This window comes from Suncus etruscus, chromosome 13, assembly GCF_024139225.1.
Source record: "Suncus etruscus isolate mSunEtr1 chromosome 13, mSunEtr1.pri.cur, whole genome shotgun sequence".
In the NCBI taxonomy this organism is placed as follows: Eukaryota; Metazoa; Chordata; class Mammalia; order Eulipotyphla; family Soricidae; genus Suncus; species Suncus etruscus.
Window position 1 is genome coordinate 92,488,679 of NC_064860.1, and position 20,084 is coordinate 92,508,762.

Sequence of the window (20,084 nt, forward strand, 5' to 3'; positions counted from 1 at the left end):
AATTAATTTTTATAATTTAAAATAACTTATTATAAAAATGTTCCCTTCTTTAATATATTTAGTATTAGGTATAAAAAATCAATAATCAGTTTGATGCTCCTTTGACTGTAATCAAATCCCTGTGACTCTTGGCCCCCCAAAAACCTGAAGAGTTGCCAAAAATCCAAATGAAACAAGCTCTGATTGGCTTTGTCCAACCTTCACATTTCTTGAAGATACATTTTACTGTTAACTTCTATTAACTATATCTCCTTTCTACTTTAATGTTAATAAACATTAGCTAATATAAATAGGTAACTAAAAAGTTAAATGCAGGTATTTCTCTTCATAATATTGATAATAAAGCTGTTCAATTTGCATTGATCTTATGATGTATTAAAAAACTTATAAAGAACTATTTTTTTAATTTTTATTTTGATCACAGTGGCTTACATATCTTTCACATTAGTATTTTAGGTACATATTAACATTGAATCAGGGGAATATCCATCACCAAATTTGTCCTCCTCCATTCCGCATTCCCTTTCTGCAACCCGTATCCCCCACCATCACCCCCCGGGCTGCTAGAGTAGGTGGTCCCCTCTTTGTCTAGCTTACTATGAGTGATCATATATCTGTTTGGTCCTGGTGCCCTCCCTTGTTTCTCCCTCTCTTTGAGAGGCTAAGCTAGATAAATTGAGTTATGTGATTTTGTTTGAGGGAGAGAAAAGCAAAAGAATGGGGGTAAAGAATAAGAAAAAAAATTTTTTAAATTAAAATATGCTGAAAATGGGTAGAGTCCTTCTAGTGGCTATCAACCTCAGTTTGAGAGAAGACATGAAAAAGGTCATTGACAGGGCCGGTGAGGTGGCGCTAGAGGTAAGGTGTCTGCCTTGCAAGCGCTAGCCAAGGAAGAACCTCGGTTCGATCCCCCGGCGTCCCATATGGTCCCCCCAAGCCAGGGGCAATTTCTGAGTCCTTAGCCAGGAGTAACCCCTGAGCATCAAATGGGTGTGGCCCGGGAAAAAAAAAAGAAAAAGGTAATTGAAACTCCATAACAATACAAAAATAAATGTCAAATTAAATATCCAGTGAGCACTACAGCAATAAAGACAAACACCACACAATAGTCTCAGTTCTGAAATCAAATCATGCTAGAGTGCAAAAAGAAAGAGAAAGATTAGATAAAATAAAATAAAATAAAAAAGGAGACATCAACTTCAATATTAAAGAACTATTTATTAGGAAATAACTTCAGTATTAAACATAATTTTAGAGGAGGCCAAGGAAAATTTGGATAGATTTTTAGTTACAAGATATTTTATATAGAAATTTAAAAAAGGAATTGTCACCATTAAGAAGCTTGAGTGTTTACTATTAGAGTTACTAGGCTCCCCTCCCCCAGTAAAATATGACTTAAAAAATGTCTTTCATGGAAACATGAGAATTTAGAGTGTGTTTATGGGATTGGACTATTATTCCATCTTTGAAATTACTTCACTGTTTACTCACTTCTTTACTTCACAATCTTCTTCCTTCCTATTCTTGTCCTCACATAGAATCTGTACTATGATATAGAACTGTGCAGGCAAAGGGAGAAATTGTCTACTTTCATTTACTGGGTTTTTGCCATCCACGTGGTGATCAGCATAATAATTTATAAGTTGTTTCATTGCTCCAAAGCATCAGGAACTACATGTGAAATGTGGTTTTTAACAAAGGCTTTAGATTTAGCCATACATTTTTAAGGGTGCCTATATTTCTTGTCAGATGCTAGTCTCATTCTCTAAATAAACATGAATAAAAGGAAGAATTTTAAAGATACAATCTGTTAAAATTTCTAAACTTTTTTTTGTAAATGCATACTCTGGCCTGTTTCAAATTGACAAGTATTGCTATTTTGCTTTATATTTGAATGTAAAAGCACTTTAAAAGTCTGGAAGAAAGGAAAAAACAGCATAAAGATGGCCTCTATCTGAGTGACACTTTGCCTCGAAAGAAAACCACATCTTCCATATCCCCACATTTCAGCAGTGCTACTATGGGGAGAAGCATCACTCCTAAGGTAGGACATAAGGAGGACCCTGAGCTTCATATTCCTTAAGTCTTTATGTTAACAGATGTACAAAAACCTCAAAGAAAATATCAAATAGCAGGCCATTCAATTTGCTTTCAAGGATGGCTGTATGTCAAATATGCATTTTCTATCCTACTTGGATTTGAATTGGTAAATTCTGGGATCAAGGAAAGTTGACCAGAGCGTTTCTGTGCACACGGGTGATGAGTAGCATCCACGTGTGACAGATGACCATGGCTGCATCCCAGATGTGAAAACTAGAGGATATAAACTCTGAACTCTAGGAATAATAGAAACAAATATTTATTGAGTCGTTTCCATGTGTCTTATCCTGAGCGAAGCCCATTGGGGGATTGTTTCATTTTAAAACCCAGGATACTGCAGTAAAGGTGTGATTTTATTCTTTCTAACCATGGATATGTTGAGATGGCAAGAAACTGACTGGCCCAAATGCCCTTTTGCCAGTCAGCAGTGATGCTATAACAGGAGTCCACAAGACCTGATGATTGCTAGTAAAGGTAGGGAGGCAAAAACAAGTGGGTAGACACATTTTTGCACCTTTTTTTTTTCCCTTAATTAGTAATTTTGTATGCATCTATTTTATAAACTCTTGTTCTAAAATGGATCTTACATAGAGGATTTTTACTATTTTAAAAAAGATTATGCAAGTCCTTTGGGTAGTTCATAGGTTTCTTCAGTTTTCAGTCTTTATAAAATAGGGCTCAGCTCATGTACATTCTCCAGTCCTTGCATTTGCCCTCTGCTTTTGGGCTCATGGGCAACTTTCACTTGTTTCTAAGGTGGCTTTGCACTGTGTTTTTCCTATGTGCCTTCACTTTTGGAATTGCTGACCCTGGAGGAATTGTGGTAATGTGAATCTCTTTCGAGGGACAGAAACTGGCCTTATAATAATAATAGTGTCAACAAATGAAATGCAATGGCCTACCTTCACTGCCCCCTAAATTTATATAAGAGCTGTGGAAATAGGATAGGCCATGTCCTGGACAACCATTGACAGCAAGTTTGCTGGAATATTTCTTCCCTGGTTCTCACAGGCTCACCTCCCCCTGGGACAGAGCAACAGCTGTGGCAGTGTGCTCCCTCACTCACTTGCAACCATAACCAGAGATTCAGAATCTCGAAGGATGCTCAGAGGTATGTACCTTTGGAATCAAATATTATGTCTTTTGAAAGCATTAAATTCTTCCAAAGAGGAGATGAGAGCAGGTATGGGATTGTCAGAGCGATTAAATCAAAGTCTGCAATTGTATTCTTTAATGGTCCCCTTTGGGGAGGGATGTATTTCTTCTTATCCTTGTACTCACATCACTTTTTCTACACACACATATGGCTGTCTGGTTCCTTTTAAATATAATCATTGTACTTTATAAGTTGAGTAGAATTTTAAAATAAAAAAAGGCCCTAGAGAATTTTGAATCTTCCCATCTGGTAGAAAGAAAAGATTGCTGAAATTCATAATGATTATCAGGGCTCTTAATTAGTCACTCACCTGCTTTGTGGCTAAATTACTTTGTTAATCCATGTTAACCCATGTTCTGAAGGGTTCCTGAGCTGACAAGTTAATAGAGTACTGATGGCCCAGGCCAAACTTTCCCGAGACTTTTTAATGTAGTTTGAACTTTTTTTTTTCATGTGATTGCCAGGTTTTAAATAATATTAACTTTTAGCTTGTTTTATTTCTTTGTAGTGAATAAAATAATAATTTATTAATAATGCATTAATAATAAAATTCTCAAATAGTCAGATAACATGATCCTTATCCTTGAAATTTTACCAGTCAAGTGAGGATGAGAGACAGTGTAGTCAATGCTCCCGTGGAAATATAAACAAGATGTAAATGATGTGAGAAAAGGGCCATGCATTTGATCTCTCATTTCTTGGTGAGTCGTGAGGCACCTACACCTAGTGGTGCTCAGGGGTCACCTTGGCATACCAAAGAGTGAACTCAGGTTGGCTATTCTATTAGCAAAAAAATAATTGCACATGTATATATTAACATATATGTATATAAAATCATACATGATGTTGGTATACAAATATGTGCATATATGATATATAGGTACAAGATATCTATGTATAAATATAAGCATATTGGGGCTGGAGTGATAGCACAACAGTAGGATGTTTGCCTTGCAAGCAGCAGGTACAGGACAGATGGTGGTTCAATTCCTGGCATCCCATATGGTCCCTTGAGTCAGCCAGGAGCGATTTCTGAGCTCAGAGTCAGAAGTAAACCCTGAGCACCGCCTGGGTGTGACCCCAAAACATGTATGTATTGATATATATATATATATATATATATATATATATAAACATACTATACAAGACTATATTATGTTTTATTATGAACTACCACTAAGCACTTCAATTTATTACTAAGAATTATTTAAGATTTAAAAGAGGGCCAAGGAGATAGCTCAAGTGGTTATGTGTGCTGCTCCAAACTAAATTCCCAACATTTCATGGCCCTGGTGTACTACTGGGGTATGCTTAATGGCCCCCAAGCAATGAGCTGAGTTATTAGGCTTATGACTTAGGCCAGTTATCAGGCTAAATATTGCTGACTGTGGTTCTAGATTTCCAACCACAAGCACCAGTTATAGTAGCAGAAGTTCCTATACATAAAATAATTAATTAAGGTTATAGTATAAGCATATAATGTATAAAGTACCATATTTTCCAGCATATAAGATGACTGGGTGTATAAGACGACCCCCTAATTTTGCAGTTAAAACATAGGTTTAGGCCTATATTCACTGTATCAGACAGAACGTTCCTGTGCTGCAACTGTATGTACCACAGTGAGCCAATCACAACAAGCAAAGGCTCAAAGGTTATACTGTCATAGACTTCCTCTCTGGCCAATCTGAGCAGGCTTTGACAGTGTAGATTCGTGTCCAGAACATTGTCTAATTTGCATGCATCAAAAGCCTGCTTGGATTGACTGTGTTAGAGAGGCGGTCTGAGCAGCCTGACAGTGATTGGTGCAGAATCGAGTTGGAAAATTTGTTTTGTGGCAATATTCAGACAATTTTCATTTAGCAGCATATTGAAACATTTTTTGGGATATACTCGGCATATAAGACGACCCCCGATTTTTGTTGACTTTTTTTTGTTTCAAAAGTCGTCTTATATGCCGGCAAATACGGTATTTACAAAGTTTGATTTTGAAATAAATCAGACTCCTCATTCATCCTCTTATTCTGATCAAAATCAATCTTTAGGTTAAAAAATTCTACAGTTCATAAAAAACACATCAATTTTTTTTTAATTTTTGGACCCAATCTGTGGTGCTCAGGGATTGCTCCTGGCCGGCTAGGTACTCAGGAATCACTCCTAGTGAAGTTCAGGGACTATAATGAGGTACCAGAAATCAAACCCATGTTGGCCACATGCAAAGCAAGCAACCCACCTGCTGTACTTTCTTTTCTACCTCGAAAAGATGAGTAATTATAGCTTAGTCTCACTACTAGTCTCTTGTAAGTCTACTTTGTATCGAAACAATTTTTTTTTTATTATTTTTGGGTCACACCCGGCGGTGCTCAGGGATTACTCCTGGCTGTCTGCTCAGAAATAGCTCCTGGCAGGCACGGGGGACCAATGGGACACCGGGATTCGAACCAATCACCTTTGGTCCTGGATCGACTGCTTGCAAGGCAAACACCGCTGTGCTATCTCTCCAGGCCCTCGAAACAATTTTTTATGTCATTTACAGACTTCTTTTTAAATATTTTCTTTTCCACTGCATTATTCTTTCTATTGAAAGTGTTGTTATTTTTTAAAGAAAGTAAAGCCAACTGAATTTACATTAAATGAATAGATTTGTGAATCTACCTATCTAGAGCTGCTGCTAACTAATGACCTTGTAAGGATTCTTGTGAGAATATAGTGGATCTAAAGGAATGCTTGATATCTACTTTTTCTATCTTTGCTTTACTACTCAAATAATAATAGTTATATTTCCATGCTCTTCTCATTTAAAAAAAAAAGAGCTATGCTAATGCCTGCAAAAGTTCTCATTTGGCAGAGGCAGACTAATGTTTATCTTTTGTGCTTATTCCTCCCTTGTAAGTTTTGTCTTTTATATACCCAGAGATAATAGTATTGGTCTTTTCCCTGGCAGCTTCAAAGTGTTCCTCTTAAAGCATTTCAAGTGGTGCTGATTCAGCCATTTCTGAGGAAATAGAGAACTTCAATGTGTGTTGATGATCCAAGCAGATGTGATATGTCTTCCTAGGCTGGCCTGGTGCCCCTGGTTACCCCATCCAGAAAATGTGCAAGGGTGGGGGGGGAGAAATTATTGTTTTTAAGAGTCATCATGATTATAAATTGAGCAGAATTTTCTAAGTGCATACAGGTGGCCCATAGAGATCAGGAAGGATAAATCATCATCTCATTTAGAATTATTTCACTACCATTTGTTGACTTCATTAAAATAACACACAAGTAACATCCCGTGGTTCAGAAAGAATTTCACCTTGGTATATTTTTGTCAATTTAAATGGAATAGATCTCATCGCTTTTCTTGAGTTACACAATTAACTTTAAGTGAACTGTCTTTTTTGCTGCTTATTCATAATGGAAACATCAAGATATTAGTGTAAGTATAAGCCTGCCTTTCATTAGCATTCTTTTAATAGAACTGACAACACAAATCATACGAAGATCTTTGGGAACCGAGTTTAAAGAAACTCAACTCTTAAAATTGTAATGATTGTTGGCTTGTGTTTTTTTTTTATAAATGATGAATTATTTTGTAAGGTTAAGAATGAATGAAATCTTTGTCCTTTTGTCTTTTGTTAAATCCAGGAAAGTCCAAGAAAGGTAGGACAACCTCCTTGTGTGGTGTCTTTGTTTCCAGCAAATAGTGAAAGGTCATTTTTAAGTTATCTCTAAGAAGTATTCAATTTAAAAGGTGTTCAGTGTTGGATTTTTAGCCTAATAGTCATTTCTATTATACAATAGGGAAAAATTGTTGCATGACAAACCAAGTACAGCTGCTGTCCATTCACTGCACAAATAGACAGCTGCATGACCCTCTTTATTTTGTTGGGTATTTTTTTATTGGAGGTCAAACTTTGCAGGAAGCAGGAGAGCTATGGAAGCATTGTTTTTTTAAGACGTAGGATGTAGATAAAACAGTAGGCATTGTGATGTGGATAAGCTAAGTGTAAAACCTGCTTCTATTTTATAAAGGCCTGATATAAAATAAATAAGCAAGCTATGGGGGGAAGAGGAGAAGCTTTAGGAAGTTCCTACTCATTCATTTCAGTTAAGCCTATTTTATAAGAAAGATTTAGTAGGGAGTGAAGAACAGGTTTTAAAACTTGCTTAAATAAATGTTTATTTCTATGAAGAGGTAGTTGACAGTTGCTAGAGGAATGGCTGGTTATCAAATTTGCTGAACTGTGCTTTACATAATTTTAATGACATTTTATAAAACTTAGTTCTAAAAAATTATTCCTATCAGCATGGGACAAAGTAATTGTTTTATAGATATCCTGTTTTAATTTTTAATTTAATTAATCCTGTTTTAATTCTAATTTTAGTTTTCTGCTTGACAAATGTGTGTGAAAGAATTTTTTCTCTGTAACATCTTTTTATGACTAAATGTATACATATTTATACACTTTTTAAAAAAAGTTCTTGAGTAATCTATAAACTCAGATTAATCTAAATTTGTTAATATGGAATTATTACTAACACAATCAATAATTATATGTTGAAAGTATTGTATATTTTTCTGACCCTTTATCATCCTTTATGATCTTGTATCTTCTTCCTCTCTCTGTCATTCTATTTTTTTCCTGATTTGTCCTATACCTTCATTTTCTGGCTGCGGACTGTGGTTAGGAAGATTGAATTTTTCTGCAGGTGAGCTATGAAATGCTGAGTTGTCAAAAAATACTGAACAGGTTTATCCTCTAAAACCCAGGTTATGGGGCCGGGCGGTGGCGCTGGAGGTAAGGTGCCTGCCTTGCCTGCGCTAGCCTAGGACGGACCGCGGTTCGATCCCCCGGCGTCCCATATGGTCCCCCAAGAAGCCAGGAGCAACTTCTGAGCACATAGCCAGGAGTAACCCCTGAGCGTCACAGGGTGTGGCCCAAAAACCAAAAAAAAAAAAAAAAAAAAAAAAAAAAAAAAAAAAAAAAAAACCCAGGTTATAATTTAAGTCATCCTTTTCCCCAAACAAAGATAAAAATGTCAAGTATATAATACTTGAACTAGCAAGATTATATATGCCATAATAATTTCCTCATAAAGGACTCTTTTAGATTAAATTAACCATAACTTATAAAGATTTACATTAAAGAATAATCAATCGCCCCTACAGATCCACTCTCGCAGTCACTTCACTCCTATAGACAATGTAGAGAGCTGAATTAATTTGGATATTTTGTAATTACCAGCTTTATGACAAGGTTTTATCAGATCTCAGTCTATCAGTTTTATGAATATTCCTTTTCAAACAGCTATTTCTATCTGTAAAGAAAAAATTTAGAGCTTTCACAAGGTTATTGTTACATTGTGGTTGTTTCTACTGCTGGGTTTTATTCTTGCCTTATAATGTAAAACAAGCTAAAAAAAGATGGAGTAGGGAAATAGCTCAAGTGGTAGCACACACTTCTAGCATGTTTTTTCTTTTGCTTTGTTTTATTTTTATTTTAGGTGCTGTGGTTTTTGATACTGTTAATGGTAGGGTTTCATGCATAACACATTGCAGCCCTCCACTCTCCATCAATGGTCATCTCCTCCCATCATTGTCCCAGCATCCTTCCAATTCCCTCAGTCCTATATTTGACGTTGTAAGTTCAACCCCCTCTACTGCATGACCCTAAGAATACTGTTGGGATAGCCATGGTGACCACTAGCTGTGTCAGGTATGGGCCTTACTTTTCCAATTCAATAACTTAGATCTATTCCCCAAGATAGATGCAGTTTACTTCTTTTCAACCACTAATGCAATTGGAATTAATAGACAGGAAGGTAAATTCATTCTGTGACTGTTTCCTGACACCCATAAACTAAGTAAATGGAGATACTGAAGTGAAAAGAACAAAAATACCCTTGGTGATAAAGCTCTGAAATAACTTACTGAAATAACTCGCCTAGTGTTTCCTCTAACAGAAGTATCTAAACTTGGAGATCATTTTTCCAAATCTCAATTTAAAAATACAATGAAGTACTACACTGATAAAATTCAGGACCATAGGAGAGACCCACACCTTCATTTGTAAATATAACAATAACTCGATTTGGGGACTTGTTCCAGAGAAAGGAGATTATGCCTGGTGACAGTGAGTTTGTGGTGATCAGTAAAGTTAACCTTATCTGGAGAAATGAACAGTTCCCTCAGGTAAACTTTCATTTGCATATTGGATCAACAGCATCCAAACATCCTGCAGTGGGAAAAAATGCTCACCCCCCTGCTGGCATTTACACTACTTTCCAAGAAAATGTACCATATTTTTTGCTCTATGAGACACACCTGACCATAAGATGCACATAGTTTTTAAATGCTCTCCTCCCCTGAATTTGTGCTTCAGCTCCAAGCATTATTTGTTCCATAAGACACACTTTGGGGGGTTTGCGTGTTGTGGTTTGATAAATATGTTAAGTGCTTATTCTACCACCAGAAGAAACAGTGGTTCTCCAAAACATAGAACTAAACTTCAACAACAAATCGTGAAGGGCATTAAGAGCTGAAGCCCCCAATCCTCAACACAGTAAACAATGCAGTGGTGGTCCCTTGTGCCCACACAGGAACATTTAGTTTACTAGTTACCATATTTTTCATACTATAAGATGCACTTTTTAACCCCCCAAAGATGGGGGAAATGTCTGTGCCTCTTACGGAGTGAATGCTGACTCTTGCGATGAGGAGTTCTTGGGATTCCCAGGAAACTAGAAGAGTACTCAAAACTTAAACTCTCTCCATTTGTTAATGACAGTCATAATGATTTTTGATGTTATGTTAACTGCTGTTCACTTAACATGGTTGAAATATTATTCTGTTATAGCTTATTAAATATTTTAGTACACCATTTGCTTTAGAATATTTTTTTCTTGTTTTTCTCATCTAAAAATTATGTGTGTCTTATGGTCAGGGGTGTCTTATAGAGAGAAAAATATGGTACTTCTCCTGAAGGCTGTAAGTTTTTCTTATTCTGTAACCCTCTTGGTGAAATCAAACTCTGAAAAATCTGGGAATCAGGAGATACCATTGTAAACGGAATAGCTGAGTATATATCAGTAACATGAAGGGTAAGCTCTTCAAAAACAGAAGAGTTTTTGTACAACTTGATTTTTTTGTCCTTATGAAGAAATGAAGAGTAAAGAAAAGCTATGGCATATGTGGTTACCAAGAAGATACTTCTCAATTTTTTTCAAATTAAAGTGATTTTATATTAAAACAAAGGACTGTCTCCTATGTGGGTACTGCTGTTTGGGATTTTTCTTTGCCACAAGTCTACCTTGAAAGAATAAGGAAAGATATATATATATATATATATATATATATAGATATATATATATATATATCTTTCTAATAATTTCTGATTTTTCTCTTTCCTTCCTTTTTAAAATGAACTAATTGTAAATTATTTTAAAAGGGGAATTTAGTAACTCCCAAAGTTCAATTTTCAAAGGTAATTATATGAGTACTGAATCCTTTTACTTCTCTTTAAGCAAGAGAAAATTGTGTTTTGTGTTTTGTATTTTTCCTTAACTGATCTGCAGAGGAGATATGGCTATAATTTATAATTATATGTTATATTCAGAAAATATTTTTTCCAGAAATTTTAAATCTGATCTAAAATGTTCACTTAGATATCCAAACATGAACTGTTTTAATTCTCATGGCAGGAAAACTCGTGGAACTAAAATTTTATAGAAAAGATTAAATTAAGGAAGCTGTTTGAAATCACTTGTCATCTTTTGTTCCTTGGCCTGCTTTTTTGGCCATTTCATTACCAATTAAAAACCCTTTTAAAATATAGTAGAGCACAAGAAAAATAAAAAATTTAAAGTCCAGTTGTAAACTCTTAATAGTTTTGTTGTAGTAGGCAGAAAGAGTCTGCAAACTAAAATACTGGTTTTAAAAAAAAAAGTCTTTTAATAAATTGACAGATTTATTATCAGTGTGTCTCCACTTCTTATGCACATGTTAAATAAAGAATTGAAAGGAAGAATGCATTGATTGTAGTTTCCCAGATCAGCTATCAGAGAGGAAACCTTAACAATAATGCAAAGTAGAGCCAATGACCTAACATGACTGCTGACCAAGTACTCTGACCGAGGGCACTTTTAATCCAGTAGATGTGATTTTTTTTTCATTTTCCTATGGTTGATACTACTTGTTAACTTAATAATAATGCTTAAAGTGGGGGAAAAGCTATTTCTATAGCAATTTAAAATACCTTCACTGCTATTGTAATTATTTTATTTTTTCAAAATATCAGTGAAGGTATTTTGAATTATTGTATAAATTAAAGTATATTGGTAATGAATATTTTAAGTAATTGATAGACAGGGAATTTAAAAAAGTGAGAATAATGTGCAATTGAATATTATCCAGATTAAAAAAAAATCCAGAAGGCAGTGGGATATAGTGACAAAACTCAATGAATTGAATGCTTCACCTAGAATACTGCACCCAGCCACTCACTTTCAGTTTTGAAAAAGGATACATAGCTTCACAGATAAACAGCAGCTCAGAAACTTATTAGAACTCAAAACCAGCCTTAAAAGAAAAACTGAAAGGTCTACTTTAAGACAAGACAGACCAACAGAAACACCAAACTCCTATATAAAGATGGCACTGAATCCCATGAAAATTATCTCTCTTAATGTCAATGGACTAAATGCACCAGTTAAAAGACACATTGAAAACAAATGTTAGTGTTGTTATGAATGAGATAAAGGCTTCTCTAGTTCTACATCTGGATGATCTACCTGCTGTTTTTGACCAGGCTAAGTGCTACAGAATTTGAACATCATTGAAATGTCTCTACTAAAACCTTGGTGTCACTGGTGTCTTGTCTTTACTTGAACCCTGATATTTTCAGAGGATTCAAGGACTTCAGTCTTGTTTCCTGTTTTGTTTATGTGTGTATGTTTCTGTATCTTCTGATGTGTTTATTCTCAGTTGTGCTGAGATCTAAGAACTGCATAAAGACAGTATCAAGTGATCTGCAAACAACCAAGATCACTTACTGACTACTTTTTAAAATATTCTTGTTTGTGTTTAGCATGATGTTATATCTTTGATCTTTTTGGCTTTGAAACAAATTAGACCAAGCCCTAGTTTCGGGACAGATGTTTTGGATTGCTGGTTTGAGTCTTATAATATCTAACACTGAAAAATGAGGCATACTAACATATTTATGACTCTTTCTTTAGGGTATAATCACCAACAGATGAATGAAGGACAAAGGCAAAAACCTGAATTTTACAACCGCACAGCATCCGAGTCAAATGTCTATTTGAACAGTTTTCACTACCCAGATCTCAGTTACAAGGACCAGGCCTTTGATACTTTGAGCCTAGACAGCTCTGATAGCATGGAGACCAGCATCTCTGCTTGCTCACCTGACAATATCTCTAGGTAAGAGTTATTTGTAGGTAAAATTTCTGGTTTGGAAAAGCATCTACTGGTTTCAAAAAGTAAAGATGGCAATTTGAGGCAATGTATTTGTGTACATGCCCAAACTTCTGGAAATTTCTAGATTTCTCTAGATACCCTAGTCCAAAGTGACTAAGCCAGTCAGATACTGGTTACCATATTTTTTGTTTTATTTTAGTTTTTAGGCCACACCCAGTGACCTGGTTTGTAAAGCAAACGCCCCACCTCTGTGCTATCACTATAGCCTCTGGTTACCATATTTTTCATACTGTAAGATGCACTTTTTTTCCCCAAAAAAGATGGGGGAAAATGTCTGTGTATCTTATGGGGCGAATGCCTCCTGGAGTTGAAGCCTAAGTACAGGGGACTTTTTTTTTTTTTAACTACTAACAAAAATGTATTTAAAAAAATGTTTGTTAGTTTGTTTTTCTAATGTGAAAATCAAAAAGAGTTACAGTAGGTAAATATGTTTAACCAGCTGTGGACCGGTGTATTGTAAATATACTTCAGCCTCATAGGGCTGGTTGTTCCCAGCCCCCATCTACTGAAGTCTCTTGTTTTCTTCATCTAAAAACTATGTGTATCTTATGGTCTGGTGCATCTTATAGAGCAAAAAATATGGTACTTCATTTTTTGTCTGTTTCTGACTTTTGAGTTCCATTTCTATGCTTCAAACAAAATTGATTTGCCACTGTTGGTTGACTCCAGGCTTCATTAGGACTGTTTTTGATTAAATATAATTTCTAACATTATAGTAAGAACTTGGAAGGAATTTTTACCCTTGTTTTTTATTTGAAAGGAAGAACTTAACTGTTTTGCGTATTCAAAGTGTACAAATTTAACTATTCACATTTGTGTTTATACTTAGTCAAAGAAAAGGTGGTCTCTTGGGATTATAACCAAAGGTGCATCTTAAATATAGAGTTAGTCATGGTACTCCACTTCAAAATCTTTGGGAGGAATCAGGAAGAAAGCCAAAGGGCTAGAGCATATGTTTTGCATGACTGTTGACTCTTGAGCACTGAGCTAGAGATGGTCCCCAAATAAAAAATGAAAGCATTCAGATACTCTACAGTAATTTTTGAATAAATTAGATAGATCCTCAGATGCTTGGAATTTTAGAGTCAGCCTAACTCTATTAATCTTCTCTGCTTGTCATACACCACAACTCTTCTTATCAGTTAAGTAGTTGATGAATTACATCCTATTAGTTGAGTGGCTGATAAATTATAGACTGATATTTGACAATATTAATAGTTCAGTCATGTGTGTCAGAATTCAAGTATACTATATCTTATTTTCCACTTAGCCTTCTTATTCCAACATATTCCTTGCCTTGTCTGGTTACAGTTTGGGTTTTTACATATTCAATATGAAACACTAACTGGTCCAAAGTAGGTATACTTCTTTTATATGATTTTTCTTTGTCACTGTCACACTTTGGGATGGACGGGAAGAGAGGACAAAATTGTTCAAGCCTTTATAACAAAGGAATCATATTTAAATGATGACAATTTTAATCAAAACATTTTTTAAAAAATCATCTCTATATATCCAAAAAGCAATTCCTTTATTTTGTAAGTAATAAAACAGGAACTTTCCAGTCTCTGATCAGCTTAAAATAGCCCCATCAGGGGCCAAAGAGATAGCACAAAAGAGATAGCCTTGCAAGTGACCAACCCAGGACTGACGTTGGTTCGAATCCCAGCATCCCAGATGGTCCCCCATGCCTGCCAGGAGCAATTTCTGAGCACAGAGCCAGGAGTTATCCCTGAGCGCCACCAGGTGTGACCCAAAAAGAAAAATAAAACAAACAAACAAAAAATAGCCCCATAAGTTCATTAGGCAAAACTCAAATAGTATATGTCTTCAGCTCCAAGCTTCTGGCTTCATTGTAATACAGGGAAGTTTGCTCAATGACATTGATGCAACCTGTCATCTTCTTTTAAGATACATTGGAACTCCACATTTATCGAAAAGTGGATATTTCTTGGGTTTTAATTATAATGATTCTCAGTCATATAAATGTTTTTAAATATATCCATTTTACATGACCCTGAGTGATTTATTTAGCCATCACTTATTGAGTACTTGCTGTATATCAAGAACACTGTTGGGTATGATTACCCAAAGATAATCTGACTTTATCCGTGGTGGTACGTTATTAGCCAATTAAATGATTTTTTGGTTTTTTGGTTTTGGGATTTTTTTGGCCACACCCAGCAGTGCTCAGGATTTACTCCTGGCTCTGCACTCAGAAATCACTCCTGGCAGGTTCAGGGGACCATATGGGATGCTGGGAATCAAACCCGGGTTCATCCTGGGTCAGTCAAGTGTAAGGCAAATGCCCTACCACTGTGTTATCTCTCCGGCCCCATAGCCAATTAATTATTAAAGAAAAATGTATGCTGCTATGTGATCAACTAAACATAATAGAAAAAAAAGTATTAAGGGCTATGGAACATAGAATTGTTGAAAAAGAGAGAAAAAGCAAAATGTTCATGATTCCAACTAAGTTTGAGCAATAGAAACAATTCTAATTGCTAAAATAGGAGTGGAAAGATTGTAAAATAGGGGTTGAAGGCTGTAAAGACATTTTGTAATTCAAATAGTATCAGTCCTGAGTAAGTAAAGGTGAAATAAATAAAAGGATAAAATGAGTGTACGTGGTGGCGTGAGAGTTGACCAAGTCTTTGGAGGATAACAAACTCTTCTGTGTAGTATATGTTAACTTATGGGAAGTAAATACTCCCATCATGACCAATTTCAACGCCATCACTAATCACAAAATTAGGAAGAACATGGCCAACTTCAATGACTCCACCTCACTATTGACTGGAATACTCAAGTATTTGGGGAATGAAAGAGTTTATACATGAGTAAAAGACATCATTCAAGGGCAAGGAAAAGTGACGAGAAAATAACAATATAATTCATCTGCCATTCAACAAAGAAGAAAATTTAATTCTTCTATCAGAAAGCTCCAGGAACTGGTGTTCCTCAGAATAACAGAAAGCTTAGAAAATTGGAAATTATTCACAAATGACAGAAAATAGATAAACTAATTGTACTTGGGAACAAAGAGGACTCAAATAGAAGTCAGTAACTAAACAATTATTATATGTAATGATAAAAGAATACAAAATGGTTTTGTTTCACAATCTCAGAGGAACTTCCTGTGTTGCTTTGGGATAAACTTGATCATTTTGAAAATAGGAGACAACAATCTTTCCTTCTTAAATTATTTTGAACTTTTCATACCACTATTTATAGTGTGAACTGTTGATAGATTCACCTTTATTTTCCTTTGATTATCCTCTTTCATAAATAATCACAGTACATATTATTTTTCCATTTTGATCTTTTTCTTCATTTCTACTCAATAACTTTTCTTCCTTTCAAAAAATTAAAAGGTAAGTATTCATCCCTTCAAAAGATCGCTTTTTTCCTGATTTTTCATATTTAAGTATAGGAATAGCAGAGCACTTCAGTGAGAATTAAGAAAAATTACCTAACATTAGAGATTCAGATAAGGGAACTTAAGCATAGGTAGAAGTTAATTTGCTTTTATTTTCTCATCCAGTCACATTTTCTTAGAAGAATTTGCAAACATGGAAATTTAGAATGGCCCCACTGAATATGCCATATTAAGAGCACAGCATCATTGAAAAATGATCATTGCTGGCAGATAGTGGCATTTGGCCATTTCACTTAGTTCCCATGGTGACTTCACATAGAAACGGGGCAATATTGGAGCCGGGGCAACAGCACAGTGGTAGGGCGTTTGCAATGCAAGTGACTGACCCAGAACAGACCTGGGTTCGATCCCTGGCATCCCATATGGTCCCCCAAGCCAAGAGCGATTTCTGAGTGCATAGCCAAGAGTAACCCCTGAGCATCACTGGGTGTGGCCCAAAAACAAAAACAAAAAAAGAGATATAATATTGCTAGAAGTCATAGATGATAGGTCACTCTGGTTAAAAAAAATTTAATAATATTTACTTCATTTTGCTGTCAAAAAGGTGAAGCCAGGGTAAGAGACATGGCTCAAGTGCTAGCACACATCTTAGATATGTGATGCCCTGAGTTTGATCTCCAGAATCTTCAGTATCTCTAGCCCAAGATACCAAGACTGTCCTCACAAAATTTTTTCAAGCTGAAGATAAAGTAACAGATAGTACGTTAGGTAGGGAGCACTTTCCTTGTATGTATTTAAGCTAGTCAATTCCTGGCATTGCAAGTCCTCCAAGCAGTTCCTAGGAGTGAGCCCTGAACAACTTTGGCAAAATCATATTCAGAAAGAAAACCAAAATTTCCATCAAGCATAAAGGAATTCTGAGTAGCATATTGGGAGCTTAATAGTTTATAACTATTGTCTTTCAAAAATTTGAATTTGCTCTCTTCCTCCTGCTTCAACTGCAAACAACTGCCAACCACTCAATTTGTCATTTTCATAATTTTATCTTTTCAGAAATGTCACATCATTGGAGGCAGACAGTATTCTGTCTTTTCATAATAGCTTCTTTCACTTAGTAATATTTATGATTCTTCTATATCTATTTATGGCTTAATGATCCATTTCTTTTTTTATGGGAGCTATTTTATGGATGTACCACGGTTTATTTATTCACTTTTGTACCAAAAGACCTGAGTGCTTTCATATCATGGCTCTTATAAACTGTTTGTGTACAATACTTTAAAATATATGGGGGCCAGAGCCATAGTACAGTGGGTAGGGAACTTGCCTTGAATACAGCATTACATATGGCTCCTTGAGTCCCAACAGGAGTAATTCCTGAGTGCAGAGCCAGGAGTAAGCCCTGAGCACTTACATATGTGGCTCAAAACAAAACAAAACAGCAAAAACATTTTAAAAGGTAAAATAAAACATATGTCTAATTACTGAACCAATTTATGTCTTCAAAAGAACTCTTCACCATTTATTAAAAACTTCTTGGTTTGAGTTAATTAAAACCATGATTTACAGCGGTTAAGGTCTTTTTCTTGTATATGGCTAACCCAGTTCAATCCCTTTGAGGAACCCTAGAGCACAGAGCACAGAGAATTAGCCCCTGAGCACCATCTAGTGTGAGCCAACACCAAATAATTGTTAATTATTTTGACAATTATGTTAATTATTTTATATAAAATTTAGATGAATCCATGTAGCAAACATGAATGTTATCTGTGTATCAGACAGGTGCCTTCATGTTTTGAGGAGAGTATAGAAAAGAGATGGGGGGGGCAAAAAAAGAAAAGAAAAGAGATGCATATTTTTAAAACTATACAAGTATACATGAATAAGGAGCAACTTTGGTTCTCCAAAGCTGAAACTTCAGAGTAAATAAGTTTTAACCTAGACTACGTTTTTTTTAAAATAGTCAAATTACAAATAAGTGCAAAATAAAATATTAAATATTCTTAAACTCTTTTCTCTGCTAGCTGTCCTAAATATTCTTGTGATTTGCAGTTTTCTTTACTTCACTAGTCTGTCTTTCTCAACTGGTGTTTCTTGGGAAGTCCTTGAACTCCATCACCTATTTCTCATTGGTGGATAAGTGTCAGTAACAAAACCAGACATGACCATCCCATTGAAATAAATTATCCACTTGTATAAAGACACAATAGAAAAGTGGCGGGTGACATGAATTCTGAAACTGCATAAAGTGACTTAAAGCCTAGGTGTTAACTACATAGGTCTTTGGTTAACAGAGTCTTATTGGTATCACCTTTCTCAACCATTAAACTACATAGAGGAATGCCTCCCACTGGCCATATTTATAAACTAGGATAGAAACTATTGAGGGCACATTTTGGAAGATTTGGTTTGCTTTATTGGTATTTTGGGGGCTTGCCTGTATTTTGTCTCTTAAACTGAGATAAGTTGGTGTCTATTGTAATTTTCAGAATTAAAAATCGAGAATTTCTTCAGGTCAAAAACTCTCTCAACTAATATCATGCAATATGTGTTTAGACTTAGTTTTATCATATACCTTCCTCGAACCTCTGTATGTGTGTGTGTCCATCCATGAGATGAGACATTAATAAGAACTATATTCTTCTGGGGGAAGAGTTTGAATCATACCTGGTGATATTCAAGAGTTACTCCTGGCTCTGCACACAGGAATTACTCCTAGTGGTGCTCAGGGAACCATTAAGGATGGGAGAGAACAAAAGCAAATTGGCTGTATGCCTACCCAATGTACTTTTGCTCTAGATTCCAAGAAACTACATTTATAAGTCTTTTGTGTTTTATTCAGTGCTAGCACTTCAAATATTGCCAGAATAGAAGAAATGGAGAGACTTTTGAAGCAGGCTCATGCAGAGAAGACACGACTTCTTGAATCCAGGGTAGGTATCCCACCATTTCCCCAGAAGTCAGCAATGGAGAGTTTCAAGATACCCTGCATTTAAAATGAAAAACCCACCCTTTGGGACTGGAGCAGTGGCCTAGTGGTAAGGAGTTTGCCTTGCACGCACTGACCTAGGATGGACTGTGGTTTGATTCCCTGGCGTTTTATATGGTCCCCCAAGCCAGGAGTGATTTCTGAATGCATAGCCACAAGTAACCCCTGAGTGTCACCAAGTGTGGTCCAAACACCCCTCTCCCCCCAAAAAAACCCACCTTTTGGCCTCATTAAGCAGTGTGATATCCAAATAGTCCCTCAATCTTTTTTTTTTTTCTAGAAAGCAAGGATATTAGGGAGATGGTTTTGTAGAATCTTTACAGTGCTTCAAATATGTAACATATTTGACTGAAATGAATGTGTTGCATTATATTTTCTCTTTAACGGCCACTTAATTCTGCTAAATAATAGAAGATATGTCATACCTTTATGCATTTTCTCTTCCTTGTTAGCTTGCATTAGCTGCACTACTGTAATTCTTAAAATCTCTTTTCATTTTTACTGTATTTCAAGTCAGAATATAAACTTCCTTAGAAATCCCCCTAAATGCCTTTGCTTCCTGCCCCAAAGGGCACCACCTTTCCTCTTCCAACTTCCCCATGTGCTTCCTCTGCAACCTTCAGCCAGGAAGCTGCAGAGCAACAACAGGAATCAGAAGGGCCGATGGCCTGCAGTTAGAAAAAAGACTGTCTAAGGCTAATTCTGGATGGTGCTGTGTGAAGCATTTAATTTAAAATGGAGAGATTTTTAGGCCTCAATATGAAATGTCTGAATGCAGTCACAGCTCACTTTTCCCTTATGTATTCAATTGATAATTGCCTTTAAAGGAGGATTTGTGCAGACCTGATTTTGAAAAATATGGAAGAGGTGATTTGAGTTGTTTTGTAACCTCAGGGGTCCAGTTTGACTGTCCCTGGAAGGGTCAAACAATAGAGAGAGAAGGTGACTGATAAAGTTTTATTGGTAGACAATTGGC

The 20,084-nt window shown here is 35.8% G+C and overlaps 1 protein-coding gene across 1 annotated transcript in view; it reads left to right on the forward strand.

Annotated features, from left to right (window-relative positions):
- The window catches only part of PHLDB2 (pleckstrin homology like domain family B member 2), a 142,308-nt gene that overhangs the window by 112,634 nt on the left and 9,590 nt on the right, over window positions 1-20,084 (forward strand). The window contains exons 11-14 of the mRNA XM_049785385.1: window positions 1,904-2,044; window positions 3,112-3,211; window positions 12,479-12,683; window positions 18,962-19,052. Of these exons, the coding sequence (XP_049641342.1) occupies window positions 1,904-2,044; window positions 3,112-3,211; window positions 12,479-12,683; window positions 18,962-19,052 (537 nt within the window). The remainder of the gene's footprint in view (window positions 1-1,903; window positions 2,045-3,111; window positions 3,212-12,478; window positions 12,684-18,961; window positions 19,053-20,084) is intronic.